General features: G+C 39.9%; 2 protein-coding genes across 2 annotated transcripts in view; both read right to left on the bottom strand.

The window, feature by feature from the left end:
• INO80 (INO80 complex ATPase subunit) overlaps positions 1-9,678 on the bottom strand; it is a 60,412-nt gene extending 50,734 nt beyond the window's left edge. The window contains exon 1 of the mRNA XM_015824712.1: positions 9,523-9,678. The gene's annotated coding sequence lies outside the window, so the exon portion shown is untranslated. The remainder of the gene's footprint in view (positions 1-9,522) is intronic.
• An 8,157-nt stretch (positions 9,679-17,835) lies between these two features.
• EXD1 (exonuclease 3'-5' domain containing 1) overlaps positions 17,836-19,699 on the bottom strand; it is a 34,765-nt gene continuing 32,901 nt past the window's right edge. Inside the window, exons 12-13 of the mRNA XM_029287251.1 lie at positions 19,211-19,402; positions 17,836-18,048 (exon numbers count right to left, since the gene is read on the bottom strand). Coding sequence (XP_029143084.1) covers positions 17,896-18,048; positions 19,211-19,402 — 345 coding nt within the window. The 3' untranslated portion in view covers positions 17,836-17,895. The remainder of the gene's footprint in view (positions 18,049-19,210; positions 19,403-19,699) is intronic.

The following is a 19,699-nucleotide window of genomic DNA, read 5'->3' as shown; positions in this document are numbered from 1 at the left end:
AACGATGACCCGAATGACTGAGAATCTCCATAGTCAATAAAATCCTATGGAAACCAAAGGCTCTTTGGAAGTTTCTTGATGCTATCACTAATGAAAAGAAACTGGTCTACCAACAAAGAGAGATCACACCCCAGACTACAGATAACCATCTTGTACTTTCCATATTTATATAAGAGCCAGTATAGTGCATTTCGAAGAGACAGAGATCAAATTGCCAACATTTGCTAGATTATGAAGAAAATAAGGGAGTTCCAGAAAAAAAAATCACCTTTTGCGTCATTGATTATGCTAAAGCCTTTGACTAAGTAGATCACAACAAAACCTCCAAGGTCCCTTCCAACTTTTTTTTTATTATTATTATTATTATTATTATTATTATTATTATTATTATTATTATTGTTGTTGTTATTGTTATTGTTATTATTTCTTAAAGAAATGGGAGTACCAGACCATCTTACCTGTCTCCTGAGAAACCAGTATGCGGGTCAAGAAGCAATAGTTAGAACTGGACATGGAACAACTGATTGGTTCAAAATAAGCAAAGAAATATGACAAGGCCGTATATTGTCACTCTGCTTATTAATTCCAATACAAGCTGGAATTAAGATTGCCGGGAGAAATTTCAACAACCTCAGACATGCAAACGATATCTCTTGATGAGGGTGAAAGAGAATACAAAAGCTGGCTTGAAATTCAACATTAAAAAAACTAGGATCATGGCATCTGGTCTCATCGCTTCCTGGCAAATAGAAGAGGGAAGAAATGGAAGCAGTGACAGATGTATGGATGTGAGAGTTGGACCATAAGGAAGGATGAGAGCCTAAGAATTTATGCTTTCAAACTGTGGTGTCCCTTGGATTACAAAGAGATCAAATCAATCAATCCTAAAGGAAATCAACCCTGACTGTTCCTTGGAAGAATAGGCACTGAAGCTGAAGTTTAAATATTATGGCCACCTAATGAGAAGAGAAGATTCATTGGAAAAGACCCTGATGTTGGGAAAGAGTGAAAGCAAAAGGAGAAGGGGATGATAGAGGATAAGACTGTTAGATAGTGTCATCAACACAATGTACATGAATTTGGGCAAACTCCAGGACAGTAGAGGATGGAGGGCCTGACACTCTATGGCGAAGAGATGAAAAAAACTTAGAAAAAAACTTAGTGACTAAACAACAACAAAATAGTGGTTAAGGTGCTGAAGCAGGCGCCAGGTGCCCCAGGTTATAGTCCCTCTTTAGGCATGGAAGGGACTAGGTGTCTTTGCGTTTCCCCTAGACTGGGAAATTGAAAAAATGTCTTATCTAGTAACCCCTAACAGGACCAGTGTGGCAATTATGGTCTATAATTGTCAATAAAGAGGCCTTCATCCTGCAGAATCAAAAAATAAAATATGCACCAAAATCTGCAGTTTCAGACAATTGAGCAGACTTGGCCATTGCATAGCAAGAATTGAAAACTCTAACTTTCATAATTTTGTTTCTACAACAAAAGTAAAATGTATGCTAAAATGTTTTTTTAAAGAGAAATTTTGAAACATTAGGAATTAGTACTATGCACACAGGGATAGATAATCAGAAAAGTGAAGATAATACACAATCAAAGCCCCATCCCTTTTATGTGCATGTGACCTCGGTACATATACAAAAGGGCCAGACATCAATATAGTAGTCATAACTGCCATCTGATTTTGCTGACTTTATTTGCCTCTTTATTGACAATTATAGACCATAATTGCCACACTGGTCCTGTTAGGGGTTATTAGATAGACATTTTTCAATTTCCTAGTCTAGGGGAAGCCCAAAGACACCTAGCCCCTTCCATACCTAAGGAGGGACTAGAACCTGGGGCACTTGGCGCCTGCTTCAGCACCATGAATGTCCTTGCTATGGGCTGAATTGGTTATATTAAGCCATAATATGATTTGTTTGATTTTCAGCTAACGTATGTTTACAGAATATATTGCATTTTGCTGAATAAATGCAGCAAAATGCAATTTATTTCATAAATTGTATATCAACAAGTTATTAATAAACAATAAATGAATCCAGATACTTAGTTTCTAGTTGGATTTGCAGTGAATAAACCATAATTGGCAAGTTAATCTAATGTAATCATTCAGAAACCATGGCTTACATATAAGTGGGTTTATGGACATGCTAAACCTAAGCCAAAGTAAATCAAACCATGTTATGGCACAGGATGTGTAAACTAGAGATACCAAATTTGATGCAAAAATCTAGGTAACAGCAAAGAAATATGGAAAGCTCTGTTTTTTTCTGCCATCTCAAAGGTCATTCAAAATTGTTTAGGCTATATATGGTAAACTTAATGTAAACCAGGTCTCTACTGGAGTTCCTTGTGCAGATGGTTGGCCACTGTGAGAAGAGACTATATTCTTATTAAAATATTTAGCATATGACGCAGTGCTATACTAACCAAGCATTTGCTTCTAATTAAATGCGAACTTGCATTATGAAGGCCGTAGTGCCTTTCAAAATGTTAGCAGGTAACGGACTATCCTCACTTCAGGAAGTGGGTTATTCCAGAACAAGGGAGCTGCTTCTGAATATCCTCCCGACAATATCTCAAAGAGAGAGGTTACAGCCTACTCTCTTGACCCAGACGTAGTAGGCCGACAGATGCCACTTGGTTCAGAAGGTGGTAAGGACCTGAGGTATAAATTAACACCTTGGACTCAGAAATGATCCAGCAATCACTACAAATCCCATAGGACTAATTATTCTGTTATATCACTGTTGACCAACCAGTGAACGGCAGCTTTATTTTGTACGTATTAGCTTTCAACCTATCTTCAGGGCGGCCCCATGCAGGATGAATGACAGTAATCTGACTGCAAAATATGCACAAAATCAAATGACTGTTTCAACCCCACAGAAATTTGGACTACTTGTTCATTTTATATGTCCCTCAGTATAAAATTATTCTCTTTCTTCTTAAAGAAAATTTTTTTAGCAAAGAACTATCGTATTTCTTCTTTGGAAGGAAAGACACTACAGTTAGAACATTGTCTCAAGACTTTTACTCTCATGCTGATAGCAATGGCTTTTCTCTGGGTTACAAAATGTAGCAAATTAATATGCATAAAGTTCTATAATTCAATTGAAAATATCTGTAAATTATACTCTTATTGTGTGCTCAATCATCTTTCATAAACACTCAAGACCCTATTATTACAGTTACTGGCATAATAATAATAACAACAACAACAATTATGGAAGGGACCTTGGAGGTCTTCTAGTCTTCTATTAATGTTCTGTATCCCCCTTAACAAACAAACAAACAAGCATCTATAAGCTGACCAGGACCAAACATCAGTGATGAATCCAATCCTTATCTAAGCCATTCATCCCTCAACAAGGCACAAGAGCCTTGTTAGAATAAAAAGTTGGCAATCCAGTTAATTTTAGCTTCAAAAATCACTTTGAAAGTTTCTTTAATAAAAAATCTGAGCAGTTGCAACTTTCTCTATTAGAATTAGTAAAACAGGATCTTTTCCTCAACTGATTATTCACTTCAACTGCCTAAAAGAAGGGACCCACCACTGGGCAACAAACATACACATGCACAATACAAGGCATCAGAATTTGGGTTTTACCCAAATTGTATCTGTCAGTGTAAAAAAGGGGAAACTTTAAAAGAGCTTAGAGCATAAGGATGATATCTGAATGGGAGGTCAGGATGGTGTCTAACTAATAGTGATGTTCCATGAGGAAGTATTTATCAGGCGTCAAAAAACAGACTCACATGTGCAGAGTTTGAGCTAACTACTTTATTATGTTCTGCTTACAATACAGGAATCCCTCCAGTCTGGCAGTCTACTCCTGGGAACAAGTAGACAAGGCTCCAAAGTACTTGGGGGGGGGGGGTGTAAGACCAATCTCTTGCAGGAGTGCAGTGACTCCAAGTTAGCTGCACACTTCATCCCTCCTCCTTGCCAGGCTGAATACTTCCCCACATTATTAGAACAACGATGGCAAATTTCTTGGACTTGATGTGTTCAGAAAATGCTTAACTTCAGAAAATGCCTAATTTGACTCTGCCGACATCCCCTTCCACCAGACAGAAGAGAAACAATTCATAATAAGAGCATTAAATTACATTTAAATATATTATTTAATAAATAGATAATAGTATTTTTTTTTTCAAAAAGGCCTATCCCAGGTAACTCCAGGTTGCACAAGGCCTGGAAACCTCAAAGAATTGTCTTGTGTGGCTTTGCAGCCTCCAAAAAAGAGCAAGGAAACACACCCGAATTCTTGTGCACTTTTTGGAGGCTCCAGAGGCTGAGTGAGAGACTTCCAGAAAGTATGGAGGCCTGGCATGTCACCTTTGATACGCATGTCATAGGTTCATCATCAACATATTAGATACAAGCCAGATAAATGTGTCATTCATAGATGAATAAGATGAAGACTAAGCACAATAGCAAGCAACTACAGATAAATAATGTGGTAGGCATTTAGTTGAACAGGGTTCTTAAGAACACAAGGTTTGGGTTCTAAAGGCATATTTTATTTGCTTCTTTTTTCCCATTGGAAAGAATTGATAGTCAATTTAGGATTTTTGCATTCTGGCAATTAACATGCTCCAAACACACAAGACAAATAGGCAATTGTTATGGGAAATATAACAACATTCATTTTCCTTGACTTAAGAAGGCAAGTGACAAAGTTGTTCTGTCTGAATTTACTGTAACTTCCAATAAGCAATTCCTCTTCCCATCCCTAACAAAATATCTATCTTAATATAAGCAATATCTCACAATGTACTCAAAACTAATCTTCTCCAATGCATTTTCTATTATGTCTTCTAAAGTAAACATTAGAGATTGTTATTTAAACTGAAATGTCTATGCCTTGTGCATCCACTTTTCAATCATTTTTATAAATGATTCATGTTTTTCATTCAAGAATATTTGAACAATCTGTAGAGAACGCTGCTGTGCATGCATGCTTAATACTGTACTTGTATTAAGGACCCAACAGGATTTCTGCAGTTGCAGGTGAGAATATTATGGTGGTGGAAGGAGGAGACATAGCAGACATTACAAATACAGTCCATCATTACCCTACATCAGGGGTGTCAAACTGCCACGGAGGCCACACCCACCCCAGGTCTGGCAATGAAAAAAAAGTCACGATACATTGTGACACGTCACGTGATGTGGTGAGTTTGACACCCGTGCCCTACATGGACTGATTTATTGCAACGTATAGCATTGGGTAATAAATAATAATAATAATAATAATAATAATAATAATAATAATAATAATAATAATAATAAAAAATATATATAAAGTTGGAAGGGACCTTGGAGGTCATCTAGTCCAACCCCCTGCTCAGGCAGGAAACCGTATACCGTTTCAGACAAATGGCTGTCCAGTCTCTTCTTAAAAACTTCCAGTGTTGGAGCATTCACAACATCTGGAGGCAGGTTGTTCCACTGGTTGTCTTCACTGTCAGGAAATTTCTCCTTAGTTCTAGGTTGCTTCTCTCCTTGATTAGTTTCCATCCACTGCTTCTTGTCCTGCCTTCAGGAGCTTTGGAGAATAGCTTGACTGCCTCTTCTTTGTGGCAGCCCCTGAGATATTGGAACACTGCTGTCATGTCCCCCCTCGTCCTTCTCTTCATTAAACTAGACATACCCAATTCCAGCAACTGTTCCTTATATGTTTTAGCCTCCAGTCCACTAATCATCTTTGTTGCTCTTCTCTGTACTCTTTCTAGAGTCTCAACATCTTTTTTACATCGTGGTGACCAAAACTGGATGCAGTATTCCAAGTGTGGCCTTACCAAGGCACTGTAAAGTGGTATTAATACTTCACGTAATCTTGATTCTATCCCTCTGTTAATGCAGCCTAACACTGTGTTGGCTTTTTTGGCAGCTGCAGCACACTGCTGGCTCATATCTAAGTGATTGTCCACTAGGACTGAGACCCCTCTCACAATTGTTACTACTGAGCAAGGTACCACCTATACCAGTGATGGCGAACCTTTTAGAGACCGAGTGCCCAAAAACCGGCCCCTCCCTGCCACCCCCGCCCACCCCCACCCCTTCCCGCTCCGCCCCAGCTCCACCCCCATCTGCAGGGCCATCCACCGCCTCTACGACCTGCCGCAGATCACTCAAGCAACCCAGCAGTGCTCTGGCAGCCACCCTTTCCACCTGCGACCCGCAGCATCAACTGCACGCAACAGGGCGCAAGGGTGGAGTCATGTCCCTGCTGCCCAGCTGCCATGTCCTTGGCTGCACTGCTCCACGCGGGCCATGCTCAAGGGTGACTCTCCTCTGGGGGGGCCGCTGATGAGGAGGGGGCCGTGGGGGAGGCAGGGCTGGGACGATGATGCACGTGCCCACAGAGAGGGCTCTGAGTGCCGCCTCTGGCACCGTGCCATAGGTTCGCCACTACTGACCTATACTATACCTGTATGTTTGGTTTTTCTTGCCTAAATGTAGAACCTTTTCACCATTGAATTTCATTTTGTTAGATAGCCCCCAGTGTTCAAGTCTGTCCAGATCCTCCTATATCTTAAGCCTTGGTAAAATATCACCAAGCTACAGTAACCGTTTTAGGTCGATTGTATTGCCAAGGAAATGTGTCAATGCTGCTACTTTAATTAAAGTAGTTATGTTTCTGTTTATCTTTTATTGCTAGCTGTATATAGCATTTTAGCTACACTAATGTCAATGGCCCATAGCAGCATACGGCCATTTGTATGTTTAGCTACACTAGGGTTATATACATAGAAACCTCAATCATACTTCATTCAGGGAACTCAATTTTCAACTTTCTTATGATATGCTAAATCATGAATCATGAATGGTGTTGGTACAACATATTAGCATAAAACATGACTACGCAATATGCTGAACCATAAACTATCTGTACAACCTATATTTTGGGTGGCATTCACATATCATGGCAGGCCATGTTACCATCCTGTATTTACAGTCAGCACCATATCTAAAATATCCAAAAGCTTGTAATGCTTTGACAGAATTTCTATAAAAATATTATTTGGAAGATCATGTGACTTTTTACTGAATTCTAGCACAGGTTCAGGAAAGGAAAACTGCAAGCCTGAACAAAGAACATGCTGCAAAGCATCTAATTCCTACCCTAATTCATAATCAGAAATGCATTCAATTGTGTTCAATTATGGATCTTTAAAATTTCCAGAAATATGAATATTGCTAAAGGAAGGTATTTGGAGAAAGAAACCAAAAATTTAGGAGAAATGAAAATATATGCATGATTGCTGAATTCTAAGGAATATGCCATCTTTTTTATTTTTGGATGTTTAATAGAAGCAGGCAGACAAAGTTAAAATGCAAACAAAAGTTCATCAATGTTATAATAAAACAAAGAAAGAAAGTGGATATGAAAGTGGATATTTTCTTCCTCTGCATGAAATACATTAATTTTAGAATACTGAGCTAGGATACAGGGACAAATCTTCTAAAAACACATTCTGCAACAAGGAAAGTTGTATCATCACTCTTATTTTCTGCATATGAAATGCTGGCATTTCTACATTTTAGATCCTTTTGTTTTTCTTAATTTCATGAATTTCAAAAAATTGGAGCTCTATTTGTAAAAAGCCAAATTCTCTTTCATGGCAGAGAATTTTTATTTGATGCATTTTCAAATACAGCTCAATTTCTTTCACATTTAATCATGAGTTCAGAAATTAAGTTTTATCATTTATAAGGCACCCTATCTCCTATGGGTGACTCTCGGTGGTATACGAGGATTTCTGACAAAAACTCTTTTTCTTTGTGCTTTCATACATCCTGTATTCAAAAAAAATTAAAAGGCAAAACAGCATATTTGAACAAGGAATAACTCAACAAAAACCCTAATATGTAACTGGAAAGGTTACAAGCATAATAATGAATTAATGCATTTCCTTTTCAGTATTGCAAAAGCCATTCAGTTTTGAAGAAAAAACACCAGTGTTCTGTCAGTTAGACATAATCACAAATGTTTGGTATGTTTTCTTGCAAAAATAGGAGGAAAGTATATTGGATGTGTTCGCCGCCTTGACTTATTTCTAAAAATAATAGACAGGATATAAATAATCAAACAAATAAAAATAAATGAATATGCATTGATATGTGACCAATAGTACATGTCAATCATGTAGAAGAATATCTAGCTAAGGAATAACACTCTGGAGATAAATACGTCTTTCTCATAGATTTTTTATTATCATACAAAACATCACATCCCAAACAACATTTCTAATTCAACATCACTGAATAAGGTGTGTTTCAGTGCTTAATCAAAATAAAATTGATTTAATATTATGAAGGATTTTATTAAAGCAAATAAACACTTTATTAGGTTTGTGGAAGACTTGGGAAACAATTCAGAAAATGTGCTTCAGAAAACATGGGAACAAAAACTTGAGTACCTTTCTGTAATTCTATGATGCAACCACATCTTTTTTTGAGATCACAGTGCTGAGTTTGCACTTCAGGCATTCTGAATCACCTTTTTCAAATAATTTCTCAAGTGCAGCTTTTACTAATTCTACTTTACATTCCACAGTTTCAATTCAAATTTGTTTAAAGATCAGAAACACTCAAGTCCTACACATCAACTTACCACAAGAAATTTATCTGATATGTAGACCATGCATGCAATAAGGGGTTAAAAAAAGTGATCACTTCTACTGTGCTGTATGTTACACTGCAGTGTTTGGTAAATTCGTATACTTAATTATAAATGATACAATGTCAATTATAATTCAGAGGCAAAATTGCCAGCAATTAATATCTATTAGCTTGCAAAAAAACATTTAGACATTTTGCATAATAATCAATGCCAAAAGCCACTAAAGCACCATCTATTCGTGTGATATATTCCACGAAGCATTTTTAAAAATGTATCCTGATTAATATATATAAATACGTATAGATTTTTCTGATTAAGACGACATAGATGCAAATTGACACTCCGTGCTCACTGCTCTTCGATGTTATTATCCTTGATAAACGGCTATACCTGGATCTCAGATTCATTCAACATACCAACATGAATCTCTGCCAAGTATTCCCACAACTAGAAATCCTGTATCTCAGAGGACACTTCATGAAGCCGGGCGGCTTCTTCGTTTTCTACTGCCAGGCACTGAGCAAGCGAGGTGCGCACGTGTGACCGTGGACTGGGTGTGACCAAGACACAGACACACACAGACACACACACACACCGCATGCTGCCCGAGGCCAGAAGGCAGCGAGGCATCGCCTGAGGAATCTCCCTCGCCCTTCTGAAGCCTTTGGTGGGAAAGGGGAGACCCCTGGAGTACAGCACCCTCCCCACTTGCGCCCCCCCCGAAGGAAACATCCTGTCCCTTTAAGAGTAGGCCCGGCTGCCGGGGCTACTGGTGGGGGACTGCGAAGGGGCGGTGGGACGGGGGCTGATCCCGCGGCCTGGTCTAACGGGTCCCTGCTTTGCTGCCACCTGCCCCGGCCCGCGAATCACGGCGTCTCACCTGCGTGCGTAGCTCGGCTTAGGCCGAGAGTAGCTCCTGAGTTGTCCGCCCCGCTTTCCCTTCCCGGCCTCTCGCCCCGTGCTGCGTTGGCGCTGCCTGTGTCCTGCCGCGGCGCCCTAGACTTCTGCTTCGACAAGATGGCGGCCGCGCTATTGCTGCTGAGAAGGAGGCGGCGGCTGCGGGCGCTGGGACGGCGGCGGCGGCCACTTTCGCTCACTGAGAGGAGAGGAGCAGGGACACGGGGAGCCATGGCGGGGGGGAGGAGAGGCGCCATAGCCAGGCCAGAATAATCGAAAGCGGCACCCGCAGCTAGTGCTCCGAGCCCAGACACACAAACATTCCCCCAATGGGCTTCGCCGCAACTTTCATGCGGACCTTAAGTTCATTTCCCGTGTTCAGTCCCCGTACAGAACCCAAAAGAAGTAATCCAGAAACGATTCGTTTATCACTCGATTGGTTGAGTCTGAGAGTGACGGAAATTGCCGAGTGCTTTCGGCTCCCAGAAACTAGCGTGAGTTAGCAATTCTCGCGCGAAGCTCAAATAAAGAGTCGCGAGACTGGTATTCCAACGGGACCTCCCTGGAAGTGACGTATTGTTTCTACTAATCTCAGCTAGACATAAAAAGTAGTTGTGGGCCTAGGTAGGCCTCAACTTTGATTAGGATTGTTAGGTCTCAAATTATGGGCACAATAGATTTATGAACACCTTCAAAAACCCACTCTTCCAGATAATTGGGCTTTCCCCCCCAGCATTGTCGCTTGCCAATGGCTGTAGATGGCTATTTTAAAACTTAGCTGTGTCAGAAAACATACCTGACATGCTTTAAATTTATTTTTTTTTTCTAACAGCGTTTGTTCCAGTTCAGTATTGAGATTATTATTTTTGGGAATTGGTGAAAACTACAATATTATTTTCATTGTAAGGATACCCCTGGAGACTCTAAAGTAGCTTGGGGGATATTTTTTTTGAGATGGAGATGTGTTCAAGTCAGCCTTGACTATTGGCATCTGCTTAAATAAGCCCCTCAACTTTCTGGTTAACATTTTCAGAAGTGATTTGCCATTGCCTTTTCTGGACTGAGACAAAGTGACTGGAGTAAAGTCACCTAGCTGGCTTCATGTGGGAGGTGGACTAAGACCTCAAAATATTCCAATTTCTAGCCTAGTACCAAATTGGCTATCTGGTTTTGCCTTGGATGTGTCATTATATTTCTTGGCACTAATAAGGGGTATATCATTACAGGAATGACATGAATAAATCCCAAATTACTGATGTGCTATAAAATTGATGTCAGTAGGTAGACCTCCATGATGCTTGGTCTTCAAATGGGGCCTTTGGGTCTTCCAAAAGTGCCACCTTTCCCTTTATAATCAAATTTATCTGCCTTGATGCTGATGGTCTTCCTTCTACTTTTCAAACGTTTTAATGAATTACAGAATAAGAGTTGGAAGGGACACCGGAGATCTTTTAGTCCAACCCCCTGCTTAAGCAGGAGACCCTATACCATTCAGGACTAATGGTTGTCCAATCTCTTCTTTAAAAACTCAGGACAGAGCACCAACAACTTCCAGAGGCAAGCCGGTCCGCTGATTGATTATGCTCACTGACAGAAAATTTCTCCTTAGTTCTAGGTTGGATCTCTCCTTAATAACCTTCCATCTGTTACCTCTTGTCCTGCCCTCAGGTGCTTTGGAGAATAGGTTGACTCCCTCTTCTTTGTGGCAACCCCTCAAATATTGGAACACTGTTATCATGTCACCCCTAGTTCTTTATAACATTAGACATACCCAGTTCTTGCAACTGTTCATCATATGCTTTAGCCTCCAGTTGCCTAATGTTTATTACTCTTCTCTGCACTCCTTCTAGAGTCATTTTTTTGTATTGTGATCAAAACTGAACACTATTCCAATAGAATAGAATAGAATAGAATATAGAATAGGAAATAGAATAGAAATAGAATAGGAAATAGAATATAATAGGAAATAGAATAGAATAAGAAATAGAAATAAAAATAGAAGAATAGAAATAGAAATAGAAGAATAGAAATAGAAAAGAATCTGGAAGGGACCTTGGAGGTCTTCTAGTACATCCCCCTGCACAAGCAGGAAAACCTATACCATTTCAGACAAGTGGGTGTCCAGTCTCTTCTTAAAGATCTCCAGTGATGGAGCGCCCATGATTTCTGAAGGCAAGCTGTTCCACTGGTTGTCTTCATTGTTAGGAAGTTTCTCCTTAATTCCAGGTTGCTTCTCTCTTTGATCAGTTTCCAACCATTGTTTCTTGTCTTGCCCTCTGGTGCTTTGGAATACTGCTATCATATCACCCCTATTTCTTCTTTTCTTTAGACTAGCCAAACCCAAGTCCTGCAGCCGTTCTTCATGTTTTAGTCTCCAGGCCTTTGATCATCTTAGTTGCTCTTCTCTGATCTTTTTCCAAGGTCTCAACATCTTTTTTGTAGTATGATGACCAAAACTGGTAGCAGTATTCCAGGTATGGTCTCACTAGGGTTTTATAAAGCAGTACTAATACTTTTTGTGATCTTGATTCTATGCCTCTGTTTATACAACTCAGGATTGTATTAGCTTTTTTGGCTGCTGCTGCACACTGCTGGCTCATAGTCAAGTGATCGTCCACTAGGACTCCAAGGTCCCTCTCACAGTTGCTGTTTTTGAGCCAGGTCTCACCTAATCTGTACTTATATCTTTGATTTTTCCTGCCTAAGTGTAAAACTTTGCTTTTCTCCACATTAAAACTAATTTTGTTGGATAGGGCCCATTGTTCAAGTTTGTAAGATCTTTTTGGATCCTGAGCTTGTCTTCTGGGGTGTTGGCTATTCCTGCCAGTTTAGTGTCATCTGTGAATTTGATGAGTTCCCCTTCAATTCCCTCTAAGTCATTTATGAAGATATTAAAGAGTCCTGGGCCTCTCTCCATGTGGATGTAGTACCATTGAGGACTACTCGTTGAGTACAGTTTATCAGCCAGCTACAGATCCATCTGGTGGTGATGTTGTCTATCCCACCTTTTTCTAGCTTACTAAGCAGCAGGTTGTGGTCTTACCAAGGCTGTATAAAGTAGTAATAACACTTCACACGATCTTGATACTATCCCTCTATGCAGCTGAAGACTGCTTTGGCCTTTTTGGCAGCTGGAGCACATTGTTGGCTCATACTTAAAAGTGGTTGTGAGTTCCCTCTCACAGTTATTGCTGTTGAGTCAGGTAGCACCTTTGCTATACCTGTGCATTTGCTATTTCTTGCCTAAATGTAAAACCTTACTTTTCTCACCACTAAATTGCATTTTGTTGGCTAGGGCCCAGTGTTCAAGTGTGTCAAGATCCTTCTGGATCTTGAGCTTATACTGTAAAGTGTTGCTATTCCCCCCAGCTTTGTGTTGTCTGCAAATTTAATGAGTTTCCTTTCTAACTCTTCATCTAAATTGTTTATGAACATGTTGAAGAGTACTGGGCCTAAGACAGAATCTTGTGGTACCCCACTGTCTGAACCCTGGCAAGACCAAATGACTTTGAATGCATGGAGCTTCAAGATCTGGGACATTGATATCCTTAGTTCTGGATGGGGTTGGCACTATCCCAGACAGACCCAGTCTGCATCTTGGGGATTGTCCTGGACTTGCGATTCTTGCTTGAAGAGCAGGTGGCAGCCGCACCTAGGAGAGGCTTTGTACAACTCTGAGCTGTGTGGCAGTTGTGGCTTTTCCTGGATCAGGAGTCCTTGGGCTCAGTCATTCAAGCCCTAGTCATTTCATGCCTGGACTACTACAATATACTCTACACAGGGCTATCCTCAAAGAACATTCAGAAACTACAACTGGTGCAGAGTCCGGTGGTGTGAGCAGTTTTGGAGCCACTAGAGTGGTCCATGATGCATTGCTGCTCTGCAAGGTGCACTGGCTGCTGATTTGCTTCCAGGTGCAATTCAAGGTGTTGGTTATCATTTTTAATGGGTCCAGTTACTTGAGGAACTGTCTTATCCCAATGGGACTGGCCCGCCTTACCTGTGCTGGCAGAGGACGCATACTGGGGACCCTGTTGGTCAGGGAATTCCCTGGCAAGATCCAAGAGAAGAGCCTTCTCTGCTCTTGCCCTTTGGAACATCTTGCCCCCCCCCCCGCCGTACGTGAGGTCTGCTCCCATCCTCCTTTCAGGATCTGAAAACGTGGCTTGGCTTGGGGTCTCAATGGGGGAGTTTCATACTGGAGGTGGTTGATGGACCAATAGCAGATCCCTTGCACATCCTGCTCCCTCTCTCACCATCTTTTAGTTATAGTTTGTATTTTTATTGTTATAGTGGGTATATGTTTGTGTGGTTTTATTGCTTTTAATATTGTAAGCTGCCCAGAGTCACCTTGTTGCGAGATGGGCAAACAAATTTAATAATAACATAAAAAATAAATAAAGAAGACATTCTTTGTTTTTTACGTCCTGAAGAATATGGTCTTCTACTAAAAGTGTCCAATTTCAATCCATTTCAATTTGCACATACCTAAGGTATTAATTTGTACATGTTCATGTTTTTACATTCCATGTTCCCACTGTAATTCTTTGCCGTTTGAGATTTTCTTTTCCTGCATAGTAACATCTGCAATCAGATAGCCATAGTATTAGTACTCCAAAAGATACTCAGCACTTCCTCAGTAGCATGTTGTGTGGCACCAGGAGTGGGGGAAGGCAACATCTAGCACTATATCAGTCATTTTATATTTTCTACTCATGTGCAACATTAGCACATATACCATATAAACAGACCAACAATTCGGGCAAAAAAAGATAAGTGTTTACTTACCTTCTTTCTTAAAGTATAAAAGATAGCTTGAAGATTTAGATTTCCTAAAGCTGAAATCTTAAGAGTCTCTGTAATGAACATTATATTTGGGGATATGTTTGTCTGCAAGATGTGCATAAAATGGACACGCTGCCCATTTAAAAGATGAGTGCTAGCTCCTACTTTACCACCTCTAAAATTATAATTCCTGAACTATATTCACTCACACACACAATAACACATAGATCCATTGCACTACTTCCCTTGGAAATCAGCAATTTTATTACTACATCCATTCTACACAAATATTTTAACAAATCAAAAGTTTTATTTTAAACAGAACATCCCAACTGTTGGAATGAATGCAATGGTTTTTTTTTTTAAAAAAAATTAGAACAGATTCTAGAAAGAAGAGCAATACGATGTAACTTTTTTTTAAAAAAAATGGCGACAGCATCTCTGTGTGTTTTTGATGGAGCTTTGAAAAGTTTTGCAGAGAGGGTGCTGGACAGTTTTTGGGATGTTGAGATTGGTATGTGGAAGCGGAGGAGTGTTTGCAGTGTTTCTCAACCTTGACAATTTTAAGGCATGTGGACTTCAACTCCCAGAATTCCACAGCCAGCATTGCTGGCTGTGGAATTCTGGGAGTTGAAGTCCACATGCCTTAAAATTGTCAAGGTTGAGAAACACTGGTTAGAGAAAGGCAAGAGGAAGACAGGCACGATACATTTGATGAGAGGCTGGAGATTTGGTGGAGAAACGGAGAAGTAGAAAGGCCAAGAGTCTGTGAAGACTGGAGAGGTCAGGACAGAGAGGAGTGGATGATTTATGACTGTGTGGCTTCCCTGAATTCTCCTGGACTCTCCTAGGTTTCCCCCGGATCTCAGTGAGCTGCCTTCTGTGTGCTGTGATCAGTTGGAGCTAATCCCTGGCCTGAGAGCCCAAGAGCCAGCAGCTGCAGCTCTGAAAGATGGCATGGTATGAGGGAGGCAGAGCTGACCCGGCCCTTGTCAGCAGCTGGACCTATTGACGTTTTGATGATCTGTGGCAGGAGCAGGATGGGGTTAGTGCAGCCACCCTTGCTCTCCTTGACCCCTCGGCAGCTTTCAATGCCATGGAACATGGTATCCTTCCGGAGCAGCTTTGGCGGTTGGGAGTGGGGGGCTTCATGCTATTCTGGTTCACTTGTGGCCTCTCAGTCGGCGTTAATAGGAAGCGAGAGGTCTAGCCCTCGCGCACTGCTGTGCAGGATCCCGCAGGACTCAGGACTCTCCGGTTCTATTTAACATCGACATAAAGCCGTTGGGTGAGATCATCAATATGTTGATGATACTCAGCTGTATGGCTCAGCCTGTAGTGAGTTAAGCAAGGCTGTGACCTTCCTCTCACAGTGCCTGGAGGCTGTTCGGGGTTGGATGGAGAGCAACAGGTTGAAACTGAACCCTGGCAAGACCGAGTGGCTCTGAGTTTGGTGTTCTTTGGCCCACGGAGAATTGCCACCTTGGGTCTTGGATGGGGTGGTACTGCCCCAAACAGACTCTGTGCGTTATCTGGGGATTCTCCTGGACTCGCAACTCCTGCTCAAAGAGCATGTGGCAGTCATGCCATGCCCAGGAAGACTTTGCACAACTGCCAGTTATGCCGTTTTCTGGACCAACAATCCCTACTCACAGTCACTCATGCCCTAGTCACCTCCCATCTTGATTATTGCAATGCGCTCTACATGGGGCTGCCCTTGAGAAGCATCCAGTTAGTTCAAAATGTAGCAGCCTGCATAGTTTTGTGCAGACCTCAGTGTACACGTGTCACCTCTCTTATGGGAGCTGCATTGGTTGCAGATTTGCTTCTTGGTGCAATTCAAGGTGCTGGTTGTCATCTTTAAAGCCCTTATGGCTTGGGACCAGGTTATCTGAGGGACTGTCTCTTGCTGGTCACATCCACCCAATGCACTAGAGCGGGGAGGCAAGGAATGTTGTGGGTCCCGTCCCCTAAGGGGGTACATCTGGTGGGACCCAGAAGAAGGGCCTTCTTCATGGTGGCTCCCTCCTTCTGGAACATTATCCCTCCAGAAATTAGACGCCCCCCCCCCCCGAGACTCTTTTGTAAAGCCCTGGAGATGTGGTTTTGCCAGTAGATCTGAGTGGGACGGAGCCCATTAAATGGCTGATTTGAGTGTGTGTTGTCACCAAGTGGGATGGAGGGGTTATTTTATTATTATTTTATTATTTATTTTTTGCTGCATTGTGTTTTTATTGTCTGTAAGTCATCTAGAGTTGCTGTGAGTGAGTAGGCAGCTATATAAATTATCTAAAATAAATAAGTAACTTTATATAGAGAGGTTAAATGTATCTGTACTTACAACTGCTGTGAAGAATATTAGAAGCCATTTCTTTATATATTTTTCTTTTATATTCTTTTCCATTTTTTTCTTTTGTTTTCTTGTACTTTTTGTTTTTTGTCTGATTTCTCCCCCCCTTTCTTAAACTTTCTTATATTATATGTTTGTGTTGGTTTTTATTTTTGTGTTTAAAAGTTTTAATAAAAATTATATACGGAAAATAGAAAGAGTACTGCATTTGTTTTTTAAATCAGAGGTCCTCAACCTTTTGGGCACATGGACTGAATCCATGGAGACAGTTTTTTCCACAGACCGAAGAGTGCGTGGTTTTGTGTGCTGCCTGCATCCCGTGGATGGGGCTTTGCTTGTTTGTGCAGACTGGTTGCTGGCATGCTGCGGCCCGGTACCGGTCCACGGACTGGGGGTTGGGGACCCATTTTAAATCATACCATCAAATTAATAAATCTGCACTTGCTCAAGTACATCTCAGGCAATAGCTGGCCTATTTTTAAATCTGCTACAGTGGTACTATATTTTTTATTTATTAAAGAAATGTATATAGCTGCCCAGCTCACACATGGTTATTGGGTGCCTTACAACATTAAGAACCCACAATCTTAAGCAACCCTCCACCCATCCAATTACACGATTATAAGCCTTTTTTTTTAAGCTTGGATCACATATTCCATACTTGAGTTACTGTTCACATTAATAATAACTATCCAGAACAAAATGACGGCATAGATAACTTATTAGAAAAATTACAAACTACAGTTATCCATGCCTACCCTGTGTAAATAAAATAGTTATCCTAAGCTGATAGTATTTAGTAAATACATTTTCAATTATATAAAATTAACAAAAAACTAATCTATAAACAAGACTGAAAGCCTTTTCCTATCATGCAATTGTTTAGTCTTGGACAATCTTTCTGATTATTTGGAAACTTATGAGAATTCAGGTGTATTGTTCATTTTTGAGCTAAAAAGCTGGGCATAGTTTATTTATTCATGTTTTTATCTTTCAAAATCTGTCTCATTTTTTTTCTGGAGAAAAACTTTCTTTGTGGTTATTTTCCCCTTCATTTTAGCCTCTTTCAATGTCAGTTTACATGAAATGTCCCCTTTCCATTTTAGAGTCTATCTCACCATTGCCAACTATAGGCTTTGGGTTAACATGGTTATATATCTCTTCTTTTTTTATGATTGCCCTGGGTATTAGAACCCGGACAGTATTGTTTTAGGATATTGTTCACTCTGCCTTTTTTCTTCTTATTGCCTCCACTTGTTTTCTGATAAGGAAACCTTCCTCACTCAGCTGGAACTTTTGCACTGCAGTTTGTCTTCGGATGTTATAAAGATCTGCCAGTTGCCGTAGCTCTTCTGGTAAGTTCATAGAAGACATCTGATTAACACAGGAACACAAAGAGATGAGAGCAGCACTTGATTGTCATTATTTCTTTGAAGTACTATGTGTCGTATCTATGAATGAGGTAAATATGAAGAATACAGCACTTTCCACTGAATTCAGAAGTTCCCTCATTTCTTTAAGCAAAAATGTTTATATTTTCTATAATGTTTGAAGAATATTAATATGTTTGAGGGGATTTTATAAGGGCTGTGCAAGGTATTTGACCAAGGTAATTGGCAAAGTTTGTTTAAAGCCCTATTTTCAAAGCATTAAATCAGCTCTGTTCTTTGATTATTGGCCACACACAGCCAGGCTTTTCATCCCAGCATTAAAATGAGGTTTGCATGGATGCACATATAATAAGCAAAGTTCAAAGCTGCAGCTGCTTGCAGACTACCTGTTTTGAATCCTTTGTCCACATTGAGTATTGCCTATTTTCAATATGAAATTCACAAATATTTCCCAAAATATTAAGCCAGTGATCATTAGATATATTAAAATATCACTTGTTGCTTGCATGTACGCTGAAAGCTTATGCACTGGAGGCAAATTCCTTGTGTGTCCATTCACATTTGGCCAATAAAGCTTATTCTATTCTGTTCTGTTCTGTCCTGTCCTGTCCTAAAAACTGGTGTTGTAGCTGTTCCAATACTACTATTATTTTGATATGAGATGAACACTTGTTAATACTTCCAGTTGTATTTGATATTTTAGATATTAATCTTATTTGGCATCAATTTTGATTGATTTAACTTACTATTACATTTTATTTAATGTTAATGAACTTGCTCTTTTGCTAATGCCCTAGAAAGCAAGATATATAATAAAATAAGAAATATAGATAAAACAAATACTTTTCATAATTAAATATATAGTAGGAAGAATGAATCATTTTTAATAGACATGTTCTGTTGTATGAAAATTCTGAATTAATATGAATATTAACATCCAACTCAATATTTTGCGTCTTCTCAATAAAATGTTAAGCATGTAGTGAAGTTTTGCAACTGCAGTTCTTCCACATAATTAAAACAAAATGACAAAACTTCATTAATGCAGGATTCAGTGCCAATAAAGTACTTTAGTATTTAATAGCTAATAGCATTAATAAATTAGATGGTCCTACCCAATAGTGTACAATTGAGATGGTACCTACCTTGATGCTCCCCAGGGGGTCTGCAGATCCTTGCCGAAATGCATTCAAGTAACTATCCACTAATGCTGTTAAATCAGACATAATTTCACCAAGCAGCAGCAAACGGAGAGGGAGGAGATACACTGTTTCCATGGCTAATATATTCAACAATACAGGTGGAAGGGGTCGCACAAACCAGACCTCAGGATTTTCCTATATGAAAAAGTACAAAACAGTATTTTCAGTATTCCTCAAAATTGACTTTGTTAGTAGAAGTGCAGGTACAGTCTAATAGAAAAGAAACAAAGGAAACACTGAAGGAATTTTCACTCTGTATGAACTCAGTGGTTAGCTTGGATGAGCCATTTGCTCTCAGTCTTATCCCAGATGTCAACAATATTTATCTATTTATTTATTGGTTGTATAAAAATACATCAAAATCTGCCAAAGACTTCTAGTCTTTGATTTCATCAAAATATGAAAACATTATCAATTTAAAATTCACAAAAA

The sequence above is a fragment of the Protobothrops mucrosquamatus genome, unplaced genomic scaffold (assembly GCF_001527695.2).
Source record: "Protobothrops mucrosquamatus isolate PMUCROS unplaced genomic scaffold, P.Mucros_1.0 scaffold_1, whole genome shotgun sequence".
In the NCBI taxonomy this organism is placed as follows: Eukaryota; Metazoa; Chordata; class Lepidosauria; order Squamata; family Viperidae; genus Protobothrops; species Protobothrops mucrosquamatus.
This window is presented reverse-complemented; position numbering and strand designations above follow the sequence as displayed.